Here is a 14260-nt window from a genome sequence, read left to right on the forward strand (position 1 = left end):
ACTGGCTATTTTACAGCTGTGTTTGGAATGAAGTGTGATGCACTCCCTCTTTGCCCACTTTAAATTGAATGCCAGCAATACCTGGCATACTGTGCCACTTTCTGCTATGGCCAATTCTGTATCCCAGTTTTTGAACTTGCAAATACCATAATGTTGAGTAAATAGGACACTGCTGAGTGATCCTATATCATTTAACCTGTCCTCCCCTTGACTCTCCACAATCCTCCCTCAAAAAAAAATTGCTTTTAGATTGATGTACTACTGCTTCCACCTTCCGCACCCCTCTCCTTTTCTCTTATAAACACCTCCATCTGTTTACAGAGGAACTCTTGTATTTCTCTGCAGTGGGTCCAGTCAGCACTTTTTCTCTCTAATAAACTATACGCCCACTGATCTGACTGAAGCAGATAAACTTTGGGGTGGGGGGGGGGGGGGAATTCTGTTACTTTGGTCAAAGTGATGGTCCAAGTGTGTATTTCTAATTCGGTTCTTGTATTTGGACAGGTTGGCAGGACTCTGCAGTTCCACTTGAGCATAATCATGTATATATTGTACACTCTTTAGCATATGGATGCTGTGTTGGGAGGAATGCTAATTGTTTCAGTTTGTTAATTCCGCACAAGCCGGGAATCAATCCTGGAGCATTCTTGCTTTGTGTTTCTGGGTTACCACACTGGGCTGTTATCCTACGAGAATGTCTTTGGGGACATTCATTGACAATGGGATTGAATAAAACCCATCTGTAAGTGGTCACTATCTGGAGGCCACATACTTGACTCTTGCCGATAACTCCATACCAAGATAAAATGAGCTTTTGTTCTACTTCCAGCCTGGCTGATAGCATTGTGGGCAGTTAGACCAGTTTCAACTGGTCACTCAAGAGGGTTGTCCTGCAACTTTATGTCTGAACTACAAATTCTATAAAATACTGTGTCCCATTTGCTAGTCACATTCTACAATCCTATCCACCTTTACAGATTCTAGGTTTCATTTCATAAGAATGATTTCTTGTCTGTCTATATTGGTTTATGCCCCATATAGAATCATAGAATCTACGGCATGGAAACAGACCCTTCGGCCCAAACTGCTCCATACTTCCTGAAATTTTAGTCCACATCAATCTTTGGCCTTTTTTTTGATTGCTCACTTCTGGCACTCCAAAGAGAAGTGCCCATTTCTTGTCCCTGAACTGTGCAATGACGCTGAGCTCGAGACAGCTTACAACCTCTCAACTCTGACCTGTTCTGTAATTGGACCTGGATCCTTGCAGCAATTGTAATTGGATCCTCACACTTTGTGGTGGAGAGGGGCTGATTTAGATCTCCGTTCACAAATCCTGTATTTCAGATAATCTTCACGGTGCACAGGATGAATCACTGCATCACACTTTAAAACTGGAGCATTCTGGGTCTGATGCAGGGATCCTTTTTGATTTGCATGATTAAAGTTGTATTCAGAAAGTTATTTGTTTCCATGTAGTGAAGTCTGAGGAGACTTGGATATTTCTTACCAAGGTGTGCCTCTTCTCCAGAGGAAGTATCATGTCATTGCTAAGTGCAGAATAATAAATACTCTTAAGCATAAGCTTGTGCAAATTTAAGTCTAATTCACAGAGGTGCTATACCTCTGCTTTAGTGAACCTATTACTACTGGCACATGGGATGTGGCTGGGCTAGAGCCAGGAAACCTGTGACATCACAATCTCTATCTGCTTTACTTTGGAATGCCTCATTCATTGAATAGAAGAATTCTGGAATAGGTGCATTATTCACCTGCTTTCCAGGGTTTACGACCTAACTCTCTCTTTCCCCCCCCCCCCCCGCCCCTTTAAAAATATAGATCATATCTGCCTATTAATAATGCTTTAAACAACTGAGAAAAACCATCTGCCCCACAAACATTTCCTCCATCATACCTCCTTGACTGACCATTGAGGTGTGCTCTCAATTGGCACAGGAAAGACTCCTTTCATTCACTAAGCCAGGGATGCTGAAACACATGCTCTGAGGCAAGCAGACGTGCAATGAATTAGATTCCAACCCAAATAGTGAGAAATGCTCAGAGGTTTTCTAGATTTTTAAACAAAAAGATATTTGTTTCCCTCGCTGAGCCACTTAACAAGATCAGTAGGGTGCGCCAAGGGGGAACAAACATCATGTCCAGGCAGATCCCACACACAATAAGCCCAATGGGCTATAGAGTATTGAGGAGCCACATTTCAGATTTCAAATCCTGCCATGGTACACAATGACGAGTTTTCATATTCCTCTGTCCAGTTCACTAACCAATAAGACCGAACTACATAAACTGAGTTCATATTGTGGATTCTTTTGATGAGCCCAAACCAGGTTCGAGCACCTGTTACAAGGAAATACATTTAATATTGCAGGGAAAATCCAATAGATAAGATGTTTAAGTTGACCTGAGAACGGTCTTCTAAGCAGCCGGTTTTGTTGTAACAAGTCACTGTTGGGCTCCAACCATAGGATTTATGAGAAAGAACTCCTTCCAAACCCTGCTCACTGCTGTAGCAACTAATCTGTTAACTGGTCATCTATGTGCATGAGACTAACCATTTATAACTAAGAGCTCTTTAATCTTCCTATGTCACTGCCTCAATTTTCCCCTATTTTAATTGGTGATTAAAAGTTCCTATGACATGAGAATAGCTGAGTGTACAAAACTGTCTGATTGGGAACCCAGTGGTAATGCAGCATATATATATTTTATATCTCCCTGGAGGAAAATGTCAGCACAGTTAACACTTTTCGTATGCCAATATTTAGCAGGACTAGAAGAGATGCAAGGATGACACTAATCCTGTGAATCAAATGGCAAATTATCTAAATCAAATGAGCTGAGTGCATTCATATTTTGCGACCGTACTCTGGTTTCTTGCCTTCAAACACTGAACCTAGGCTGCAAGGGAGAGGGAGATAAAATGGCTTTTTCATCATTCTAGAATTGAATTAAGACACTTTGCTCTATTCCAGGAGGCACAAACCCATTGTACATGGTTAAGATATTGGAGCTGATTCTAGGGCAGGGTAATTTGACAATCTTTTGAAAATCCCTTGCTGAATATTGAACTCTTACTACTACAGTATTGATATGCAGAGGACTAGAAGCATGATAATTAAACAGCATGTATAAAGTGCTCTCGGGGAGGGGCAGGGGAGATTCAGGTCGTGTTGATAGAGAGGCGTCCCAGAATTCTTTGGTACCGGTTGCTGAGGAGAATCGTCATCTTATGCTGAGTTGTGCAAATCCAATGAGTTTGGTTTCATCTGGGCTGTAGCCTTCACAGCCAGAGACCTGTGAGGAGAATGAGGGGGAAAGAGTGAGCGTCCAGCTGGCATTCCTTTCAATCATTTAGTTTTACATCTTGATTGGCCAGCAGATGCCAAACTGAGGTATGGGGCTACAGAGACAGCGCCGTTACATGATTTCACACTTGCAGCTACCAGCTCAGATACTGACACCATGTAAGAGTATAGCAGAGAGGCAGGATCTGCATGGAATGACACAATGGTCATGAGTGGCTTGCAGCTAGAGCAGGGGGGGCAAGGATTGTGCAGGTGCCAGCTTACCAGATTTTGAGGGCATGGGTGTGCTCTGTGACGGAGGAGTCTGATGAGCAATTTGATGGGGGAAGCCTACAGAAGAATGTCATTGGGTATTGCCAAACAAAATGTTTGGTGCATTGGGAAGCCTGCCAGAAAGCCAATGATCAATGTCAAGGAGCATGGAGGATGCACAGAACTTTGCGCAGAAGTTGAAAACCAGCCTTTCCTGCATGGAAATAGCAGCCAACTTTGTTCAGACACTTGCAGAGCCGACAGTGATGCAGCACCCACTGATCTATGTTGCAACTAACATGGCAGTACCAGCAGTCACCCAACTTCTGGACTCCCGACTGCTTTATGCAATGTCAGCTTGCTGCCATGGAAGCTCGGACGACTGCCATAGTGGTTGCGGATCAGTGTGCAAAGGGATGGCACAGCAAACTCTCAATCTCTTCCAGTAGTGACTCCCTCCGGAAGACTGCATTCAGTCTGCCAATCTGTCAGTGTGCTTGTTGCCTGCGAGCCAGCCTGGACTGCTGCCATTGATGCCGGGATGGTGCAATCCACAGCCAGTCTTCTCGGCCCAAAGTCTCTAGAGGGCATTCTGTAAGGCCACCTGCAGTCTCCTATTAAAATCGGATTCCTTCCACCAGTCATGCTTAAAGCCACTAGAGTAGCATTGTGTTGAAACGCACTATGTTGCAACACTAGTGTGTTGGAACACACTATGCAGGAGCACTAGGACAGGTAAAGGCATGGAAGACCGACTAAGTGTGATGAGTTGACTTTTGTATGCAATATAATTTCATTTTGAAATATGGGTTTGAATGTTTATTTTGTGGTTTTTATATTTGCATTGTGGCCAAGCAGATGCTGTGATGTTCAGTGACAGAATAATAATAACTTATTGTCACTAGTAGGCTTCAATGAAGTTACTGTGAAAAGCCCCTAGTCGCCACATTCCGGTGCCTGTTCGGGGAGGCTGGTTCGGGAATTGAACCCGCGCTGCTGGCCTTGTTCTGCATTACAAGTCAGCTGTTTAGCCCACTGTACTAAACCAGCCCTAGTCGTTATGGGGTGAGAGTGTTGATGAATGGGGAATTGGCATTGACTGGTATTACATAGGGATGCCTTCTTCCCTGGAAGCCCAGGCAGAAAGCAGGTGTCTATGTTGCTTCCTCCTTTCCTCTTTGTGATCCTCCTCCTCCTCCTCCTCCTCCTCCTCCTCCTCCTCATGCTCCATAGCTGCTCACTGCACAGCTGGTGGCATGAGCTGTGCCCTCGTGAGGGTGTGCAGCAGATTCTCACAAGCCTAGACACCTGCTTTGCCAAGTAGGGCTTCTTCTCCGACATCCATCAGCCTAAACCTTGTTTCAGCGTGACAGTGGTCTGCTCCATTATTCTTTGTGTAACAGCATGACTTTGTGTATGCATACCTGTGCATGGGTTGCGTACTGGAGTCATCGGCCATGTGGTCAGTGGTCAGCCTTTGTTGCCCAGCAACCATCTTTTGGTTTACCATGGTGGTTCAAATGCAGCTGCCACAGAATACAGGCATTTTTATTGCTGCTAAGATACTGGGTGTTGGCCTGCCTGATTCTCTGTCTGTGGACACACCAGCTGGATGTTCTAGTATAGAGCAGATGTGCATGCAATCCATTGCCTCCTGCACTCTGACAAAGCCCTCGCACCCAGCAAAACCGAACACTTGCTCTGCCTGAAATGTATTTGGCTCTCAAATAGGGAACAGTGACCTCCCCCAGGATAGCAAACTACGAGATGTTGCAGTTAATCGTCATGGTCACCTTGCAGCTATTGGCAATGCAGTCTTTGCCCTGTTCTGAAGTTGTATTGTTGCTACAGTGGGTGGCAGGTTTCAATCGGGATGTCCTTACTGAAGCACAGACCTCTCCGTATGTTGTTCCTTCTCCTCTTCGAGCAGCTTGTCCTGATCTGTGTGGTCTCTGTTCATTCTCCAAGAAGCCTTGAAATCGGCAAAAACACCTTCCGCACCTGCCCTACCAGTCCCTGAAGACTTTCACAACTTGAAACGACAATAAAAAGCACCAAACACTTGCAGAATCATAGCAACAGCCAGTGGAAAATCAACCAGCAAGTAATCTGTAAGTAGCTGATGTTCCCTTTAAATAGTGTTGGTGACAGGATCCTTCCTTCTGCTGAACACGTGTTCAGCTGAGTGAGGTTGTTGCCTGGAGCATTGAACTCCAAAATGGCACTGCTGGCATTAAATCAATTGTTGTATTCTAACTGATGTCAGCTCTGCATACTTCTGGCAGCCAATATGATGCCTGATGCAACTCAGTCCGCAAGTTTTCTTGTGCACCGTGGACATTAAGACCATTTGTGAAGCCCAATTTCTCTGATATGTTTTCTGAACAGAAGTGTTTCATTACTGTTTGGGAGCATATAATTGGTGATTGAACTCCGTTCTATTCTGACTGACCGATCCAATCTCCATACCGTTTACTCTGTTCTCACGCGGCAGTTTCAGATCACTGGCTTGGCATGAATGATTGCTCATGATGATGAACTACTCGTTATACTGAAAGAAGGGCAGAGTTCAGAACCAACTTCATTCAAACCACATCATTTCAGAACTATTTTTACTTTCACTTAAACTGTAAAATCAAACCATTCCCGAAAGACTTTAAGCCGAGAACATTTTGCATTATTGGGCGTTGATGAGGCCCCAGACAGAAATTTGTACACTTAGCAAGTTGAGGTAAAATTGCTTTTAAAAAATGTAAATAAACCAGTAAAATGAGGTGGTAGAGCTGCCATTGATGGCTTGGAACATTAGAAATAGGGCAATATGGCCCTCGAGTCTGCCCTGCCAGACAATAAGAACATGGCTGGTCTTATCTCAAGTCCTCGTATCCCTTGATTCTCTTCATCCAAAAGTCTATCAACTTCTGCCTTGAATATAGTCAACAGCTGACTGATCTAGTCACCTACACCGGAAAGGACCGTGGTTTAAGAACATAAATAATAGGAGCAGGAGTAGAACATCTGGTCCCTCGAGCCTGCTCTGCTATTTGGTTAGATGATGGTTGATCAGACTGTGGCCTCAACTCTACTTCCTGTCTATTACCCGTGACTAATATATTCAATGACTCCGCCTCCACTGCTCTGTGGGGTAGAGAATTCCAAACGTTCACAACCCTCCAAAGAAGAAATTCCTCCTCATCTTCATGATCCAGGTGGCACCAGCAGTGCCAGGGCATCACCCTGCCCAAAGGGCATGCAGCTGGGGCCTCCGATCCCCTTGGAGACCTCCACGAGCGCCGTTCCGTCTGGTCCGTGTTTGTGGGGACCAGCACCAAACAGCGCTCCCTCGAGGCGGAGGGATTGAATCCCAAAGCCTCGGGTACCTTGGGAATCTGCACAAGGGTAAGGCTTACTACCTCGCTCTAATATGCAGATTTGCTAAAATGTGACCCTGCCCATTGTAGGCGGGATTCACATCACAATGTCTCACGAGATTGTGTTGGATCTCACGAGGCGTGTAAGCCGGGTATATCCCGGGAGCAGGGTCTCCCGGCTTTCCGGTGCAGTGTGGCAATAGGATTGAGTCCATGGTCCCTTCATCCAGGTCATTAATATGGATTGTAAATAGTTAAGGCCCTAGCAACGATCCATGTAGCACCCACTCCACTAACTACAGTTCACTAACCTGAAAATTACCCACTTATCCCAACTCTGTTTTCTGTTACTTAGCCAGTTCTCTCTCTATGCTCGTACATTACACCTAACACCCCAAACTCTTGTGCAGTAACTTTTTATGTGGCACCTTATTGAATGCCTTTTGGAAATCTAAATGCACTACATCTACTGGTCCCCTTTATCCACCCTGCTTGTTACATCCTTAATGGACTCTAATAAATTTGTCAAACACAATTTTCCTTTCATACTCTGCCTGATTGTATTATGATTTTCTAAATGGCCTGTTACCATTTCTTTCATGATAGATTTTAGCATTTTTAAATTTTAAGAAAATTCATTTCCAGGATGGTGGTGCCACTGGTTAGGCCAGTATTTATTGCCCATTCCTAGTTGCCCTTCAGGTGGTGATGTGTTGCCTTCTTGAACAGTTGCAGTCCCTGAGGTGTGGGTACACCCACCGTGCTGTTAGAGAGGGAATTCCAGGATGTTGCCCCAGCGACAGTGAAGGAATGGTGATATATTTCCAAGTCAGGATGGTAAGTGACTTGGAGGGGAACCTCCAGGTGGTGGGGTTCCCAGGTATCTGCTGCTCTTGTCCTTCTCGATGGCAGTGGTTGTGGGTTTGGAAGGTGCTGTCTAAGGAACCTTGGTGAGTTGCATCTTGTAGATGGTACACACGGCTGCCACTGCTCGGCGGTGGTGGAGAGTTTGAATATTTGTGGAAGGGGGAGCAATCAAGTGGGGTCCTTTGTCCTGGATTGTGTTGAGCGTCTTTTTTTTTTCTTCTTAAATTTAGATTACCCAATAAGGGGCAATTTAGCGTGGCCAATTCACCTACCCTGCACATCTTTGGGTTGTGGGGGTGAAACCCACGCAAACACGGGGACAATGTGCAAACTCCACACTGACAGTGACCCAAAGCCAGGATCGAACCTGGGACCTCGGTGCCGTGAGGCTGCAGTGCTAACCACTGCGCTGCCCTTACCATCTCCAGTTAAGTGGTAATTCAGTGTGGCCAATCCACCTACCCTGCACATCTTTGGGTTGTGGGGGTGAGACCCACGCAAACACTGGAGAATGTGCAAACCCCACACGGACAGTGACCCAGGGCCAGGATTGAACCCGGGTCCTCAGTGCCGTGGGCAGCAATGCCACCATGCCTCCCCTACCATCTCAAACACTAATCTGGAGGTTTCCATCTCAAAGTCAAGACCACTTTTCAAATCGCACATCTTTGCCATGGGCAAGCCAACCTATTCCCATCTCATCAACACCACCCCCACGGTCACTGAAACGCTTGCCCACCCCCAGGCTGGTACTCCAGTGTTCTTGTTGGCCACCCAAGTTCCACCCATTACAAATTGTAGCATCCAAAACTCCACATCCTCTCCTGGTCAAGGGGCAGCGGGGTGGCACGGGAGCTGAGTGGTTAGCACTGTTGCTTCACAGCGGCAGGGACTGGCTTTTCACAGTAACTTCATTGCAGTGTTAATGTAAGCCAACTTGCGACACTAATAAAGATTATTTTATTAAAATCTCATTCTCCCAGTTACCTGTGCTCACCAGCCATTTGGTACAGGTATTGCCCACGTTGTTCGGTGCTCTGGAGCATTTTATTTGGTTGAAGTTGATGGATAACAAAGTTGTTTCTTGGCTGCAATGTTTTCCTCAAGTATCACTGGGCTTCTTGCAGCTTGTACTGCTGGAAGTCCCCTTCCTGGTCACCTTGATGTGGACACTTTAACTTGGATGAGAGGCTGGTGACTGGCTAAAAGGGTCATTAACTGAAATGACTGAGCCATCTCAATCCAGTCCCTCAGCCAGCCTGAGGCACAAATCAAAACCGCTGCAGAGGTTAGAGCTAGCTGGTGTGGAAATAGGGAAGAAACATGAATTTGAATACGATAAGGTTGCTTTTCCAAACTTGGGGCTCCGAAACACTGTTGGGCAGAAGAGGGGGAACTTCACCATGCGATTAATTGCCGGATCTGATCTCGAATTCTTCCTGATACAAGTGGGTACTTTTTCTAACTTGTCCTCCCATGACTTATGAAGCCAGTTGTAACACGGTTACCTCATTCAACGAAGCTAACAGACCAGGAGACTGAAATCTGGAAATTATAGGCCAGTTCACCAAAAGAGCTGAATGCCAGAGGTGAGGTGAGAGTGACTGCCCTTGACATCAAGGCAGCATTTGACAGAGTGTGGCATCAAGGAGCCCTAGCTAAACCGGAGCCAATGGGAATCGGGGAAAACTCTCCGCTGGTTGGAGTCATACCCGGCACAAAGGAAGATGGTTGTGGTGGTTGGAGGTCAATCATCTCAGCTCCAGGACATCACTGCAGGAGTTCCTCAGGGTAGTGTCCTCGGCCCAGCCATCTTCAGCTGCTTCATCAATGACCTCCCTTCCATCATAAAGACAGAAGTGGGAATTGTTCGCAGATGACTGGACAATGTTCAGCACCATTCACAGATCCTCAGATAATGAACCTGTCCAAATGCAGCAAGACCTGGACAATATCCAGGCTTGGGGCTGACAAGTGGCAAGTTACATTTGCACCACACACGTGCCAGGCAATGCCCATCTCCTACAAGAGAGAATCTAACCATCACCCCTTGACATTCAATGGCATTACCATCACTGAATCCCCCACATTCAACATCTTGGGGGTTACCACTGATCAGAAACTGAACTGGACCCAGCCATATTATTACTATGGCGACCAGGGCAGGACAAAGGCTAGGAATCCTGTGGAGAGTAACTGACCTCCTGACCCCCCCAAAGCCTGTCCACCATCTATCTACAAGGCACAAGTCAGGAGTGTGATGGAATACTCTCCACTTGCCTGGATGAGTGCAGCTCCAACAACACTCAAGATGCTCAACACCTGGGGCAGCACAGTGACGCAGTGGGTTAGCACTGCTGCATCACGGCACCGTGGTCCCAGGTTCGATCCCGGCTCTGGGTCACTGTCCGTGTGGAGTTTGTACATTCTCCCCGTGTTAATTGGAAAAAACTACTCTAAATTTTATTTTATTTTTTAAATTGGGAGATGGTAGGGGAGAGGAGCGGGGGTGGAGGATAACCGTCATTGAAAGGCTAATCCTGTAGTAGTATAAAGGTTTGCATGAAAAAGGGAGGTACAGTATTGGTTTAGATACTTGAGCCATGGTTTGTAGTATAGTAGGAAATTTACCCCCCCCCCCCCCTCCCAGGATATGCTATTTAAAGTATTGCTCAGAGTAGGAATCAAGTCTGCAGTTTTTGGAATGTTAAACGGAACCAGGGCTGTGCAGTTCTTGTTCAGCAAATCGTAGCTTAGGTGCGACAGAAAATTAGTTCTCTAATTTTGAAATGATAAACCCATCAAGAGTTGGAGAGGAAACCACCTGTGAGCAGCTCTTTACGTTTTTGCGGGGGTGTTTGTTAATTGATGATCTTACCAGTCCGAATGTGAGGCTCCTGTTAGAATGGGGATCATCTACTAGTCTCTGCAAGTTGTTGGCCACTAATGAAACAACAGAAGAAAAGGTTGTGAAGTAAGAGGTCATTATATCATCCAACAGTCCTACAACTACTGAGTGAGGTCGGGTGGGACACAGCCCTCAAGGCAACACATTGAGGGGGAAATTTTCCACCATCTCCCGAAGTGAGTGTTTGTGGACAGGCTCTGACAGTGCCTGCAGCTCTCTGTAGTCAGACTTCCATGTGTTAGCAGGCTATTTGCTATGATGAGCATTGTTACCAAATCAATACCTACATGGGTATGGTCAGAGGCAGAGGATAAATCACTGGACAGCGATAAGGAGTGCGAATTCTGCCGACTTTTCTGCCCTCCAGCCCCTGCACCTGGGTCACATTCAGATTGCTCCAAGTGGGAGTCCTGTGTTTTTACTCCTGTTTTTCCACCCCCAACCCCAGCTCCCTGGTACTGAGACCAATAAAGTCCTGACTGCTGCTCTGGCTTTAATTTCATCTGAAAATTGATGGAATTGCAACTTACCAACCATCATGTCAAACTCGTCCACTAAACCCGCAGAGACGAGCTCCTGAGAAACACCCACTGCAGAGTCTACAGGGACAGATGTTTGAAATCCGTATCAAAGAATTGTATGTGTAATTAGATTAATTGTTTAATACAGATCAGGGCGACAACAGGCTGATGCTTCAATTTTAACAGACCATGAAAGTACTCCCCTTGTCCATTGTTCATTGTGGTCTAGGACATCCACAGGGGCTTAAACAAAAAGTCAACCTCCTTTTCGCTTAACTATTTGGTTACCTTTTTTAAACAATATTTTAATTGAAATTTTAATATTTTATATCAAGAACCAACACATACATCAGAAAATACAGGCAACAACAGTAATAGGAACCCTAATAACAGAAATCCATCCAGAACAATCCCCTCCCTCACTAAACAGCTCCCCCTAACAGCTAACGATGACCAGATCCTTAAAGTGCAATATAAACGGCCGCCACCTATGAAAGAATCCATCAATCAACCCATCCTCACTGTGAACTTGACCTTCTCAAGATACAAGAACTTCAGTAAATCACCCAGCCATGCTTCGACACTGGGTGGTGTCGCCTGCCTCCACTGTATCCGTCACCTGGCCAACAGTGATGCAAATGCCAACCCATCCGCTCCCAACTCTGGTTGGTCAGACACCTCAAAAACAGTGACTAATAGACAGTACTCTAATCCAATATTCAGGTGTGGTAGGACCAGCCCTGTAAACCCATACCACCATACGAAGCATCACCCCGCCGGGTTCATTTTTGACAAGGGGTGAATGTGGTAGTATGTATTGGGGGTCATGTGGGACTGGAAGCCCTAATGTCATTGGCTGACAGATCCCGGGTCCTGGTTGGCCGTTGACCTCTAGCTCCGCCCTGAAGGCGGAGTATAAGAAGCCGGAGTCCTCCCCCGCAGGCCATTCTACTATCGAGCTGCGGGGGAACAGACACGCTTAATAAAGCCTCATCGACTTCACTCTATTCGTCTCACGGAGTCTTTGTGCACTACATCAGGATTGCTGATATGGTGCGAAAAAAAGACCCCCAAAAACCCAGCAACTTAGGACAGGACCAGAACATGTGCGTATGGTGAGCAGGCCTCCTCTAGCACGGCTCACACTTATCCTCAACCCTCTCAAAAAATTGACTCATCCTGGCCCTGGTGAGGTGGGTCCTAAACACCATCAATCTCAACCTCCTGCACGATGACGTAGCATTCACCCTACAGAGGGACTCGCTCCACACCTCCTCCTCCAAAATGGGTCCGAGCTCCTTCTCGCACCTGGTCTTCACTCCGTCCACCGAAACCTGCTCTTTCCCCTCTTGATCCTTCTATATATTGCAGATGTGCTGCCCTCCTCCAACCCGCACATGAGAATCCTTTCCAGTACTGTAGACAGCGGTGCCTCCAGGAAAGTTGGAAAATCCCGCACCTGGAAATATCTGAACCTATCTGATCCCCCAGGCTCTGCTTCCTCCTTCAACTCCTCCCAACTTGCAAACCGCCCCTCCAGAAACAAATCCCTCACCCTCTCCAGCCCCTTGTCCTTCCACCCCCTGAATGTAACATACAATTTCTCTGGTTGAGATGAGAGGTTCCTATAGATTGGGGCCCACCTTGATACCACCCTCAGCTTAAAATGGTGACCGAGTTGCTGCCATATTTTCAACATAGAACATTACAACGCAGTACAGGCCCTTCGGCCCGCGATGTTGCGCCGACCTGTGAAACCGCTCTAAAGCCCATCTACACTATTCTCTTATCGCCCATATGTCTAGCCAATGACCATTTGAATACCCTTAGTGTTGGCGAGTCCACTACTGTTGCAGGCAGGGCATTCCACACCCTTACTACTCTCTGAGTAAAGAACCTACCTCTGACGTCTGTCTTATATCTATCTCCCCTCAATTTAAAGCTATGTTCCTTCGTGCTAGACCTCACCATCCGAGGAAAAAGGCTCTCACTGTCCACCCTATCCAATCCTCTGATCATCTTGTATGCCTCAATTAAGTCACCTCTTAACCTTCTTCTCTCTAACAAAAACAGCCTCAAGTCCCTCAGCCTTTCCTCATAAGATCTTCCCTCCATACCAGGCAACATTCTGGTAAATCTCCTCTGCACCCTTTCCAATGCTTCCACATCCTTCCTATAATGCGGTGACCAGAATTGCACGCAATACTCCAAATGCGGCCGCACCAGAGTTTTGTACAGCTGCAACATGACCTCATGGCTCCGAAACCCAATCCCTCTACCAATAAAAGCTAACACACCGTACGCCTTCTTAACAACCCTCTCAACCTGAGTGGCAACTTTCAGGGATCTACGTACATGGACACCGAGATCTCTCTGCTCATCCACACTGCCAAGAATCTTACCATTAGCCCAGTACTCTGTCTTCCTGTTATTCCTTCCAAAATGAATCACCTCACACTTTTCTGCATTAAACTCCATTTGCCACCTCTCAGCCCAGCGCTGCAGCTTATCTATGTCCCTCTGTAACTTGTAACATCCTTCCGCACTGTCCACAACTCCACCGACTTTAGTGTCATCTGCAAATTTACTCACCCCTCCTTCTACGCCCTCCTCCAGGTCATTTATAAAAATGACAAACAGCAGTGGCCCCAAAACAGATCCTTGTGGTACACCACTAGTAACTGGACTCCAGTCTGAACACTTCCCATCAATCACCACCCTTTGTCTTCTTCCAGCTAGCCAATTTCTGATCCAAACTGCTGAATCTCCCTGAATCCCATGCTTCTGTATTTTCTGCAGTAGCCTACCATGGGAAACCTTATCAAACGCTTTACTGAAATCCATATACACCACATCAACTGCTTTACCCTCATCCACCTGTTTGGTCACCTTCTCAAAGAACTCAATAAGGTTTGTGAGGCACGACCTACCCTTCACAAAACCGTGTTGACTATGTCTAATCAAATTATCCCTTTCCAGATGATTATACACCCTATCTCTTTTAAACCTTTCCAA

General features: G+C 46.2%; 1 protein-coding gene across 1 annotated transcript in view; it reads right to left on the bottom strand.

The window, feature by feature from the left end:
• Positions 1–1824: 1824 nt before the first annotated feature.
• The window catches only part of LOC140405481 (STE20/SPS1-related proline-alanine-rich protein kinase-like), a 253266-nt gene continuing 240830 nt past the window's right edge, over positions 1825–14260 (bottom strand). Inside the window, exons 15-17 of the mRNA XM_072493974.1 lie at positions 11255–11323; positions 10695–10759; positions 1825–3315 (exon numbers count right to left, since the gene is read on the bottom strand). Of these exons, the coding sequence (XP_072350075.1) occupies positions 3244–3315; positions 10695–10759; positions 11255–11323 (206 nt within the window). The 3' untranslated portion in view covers positions 1825–3243. The remainder of the gene's footprint in view (positions 3316–10694; positions 10760–11254; positions 11324–14260) is intronic.

Source organism: Scyliorhinus torazame, chromosome X (genome assembly GCF_047496885.1).
Source record: "Scyliorhinus torazame isolate Kashiwa2021f chromosome X, sScyTor2.1, whole genome shotgun sequence".
NCBI classification, from domain to species: domain Eukaryota; kingdom Metazoa; phylum Chordata; class Chondrichthyes; order Carcharhiniformes; family Scyliorhinidae; genus Scyliorhinus; species Scyliorhinus torazame.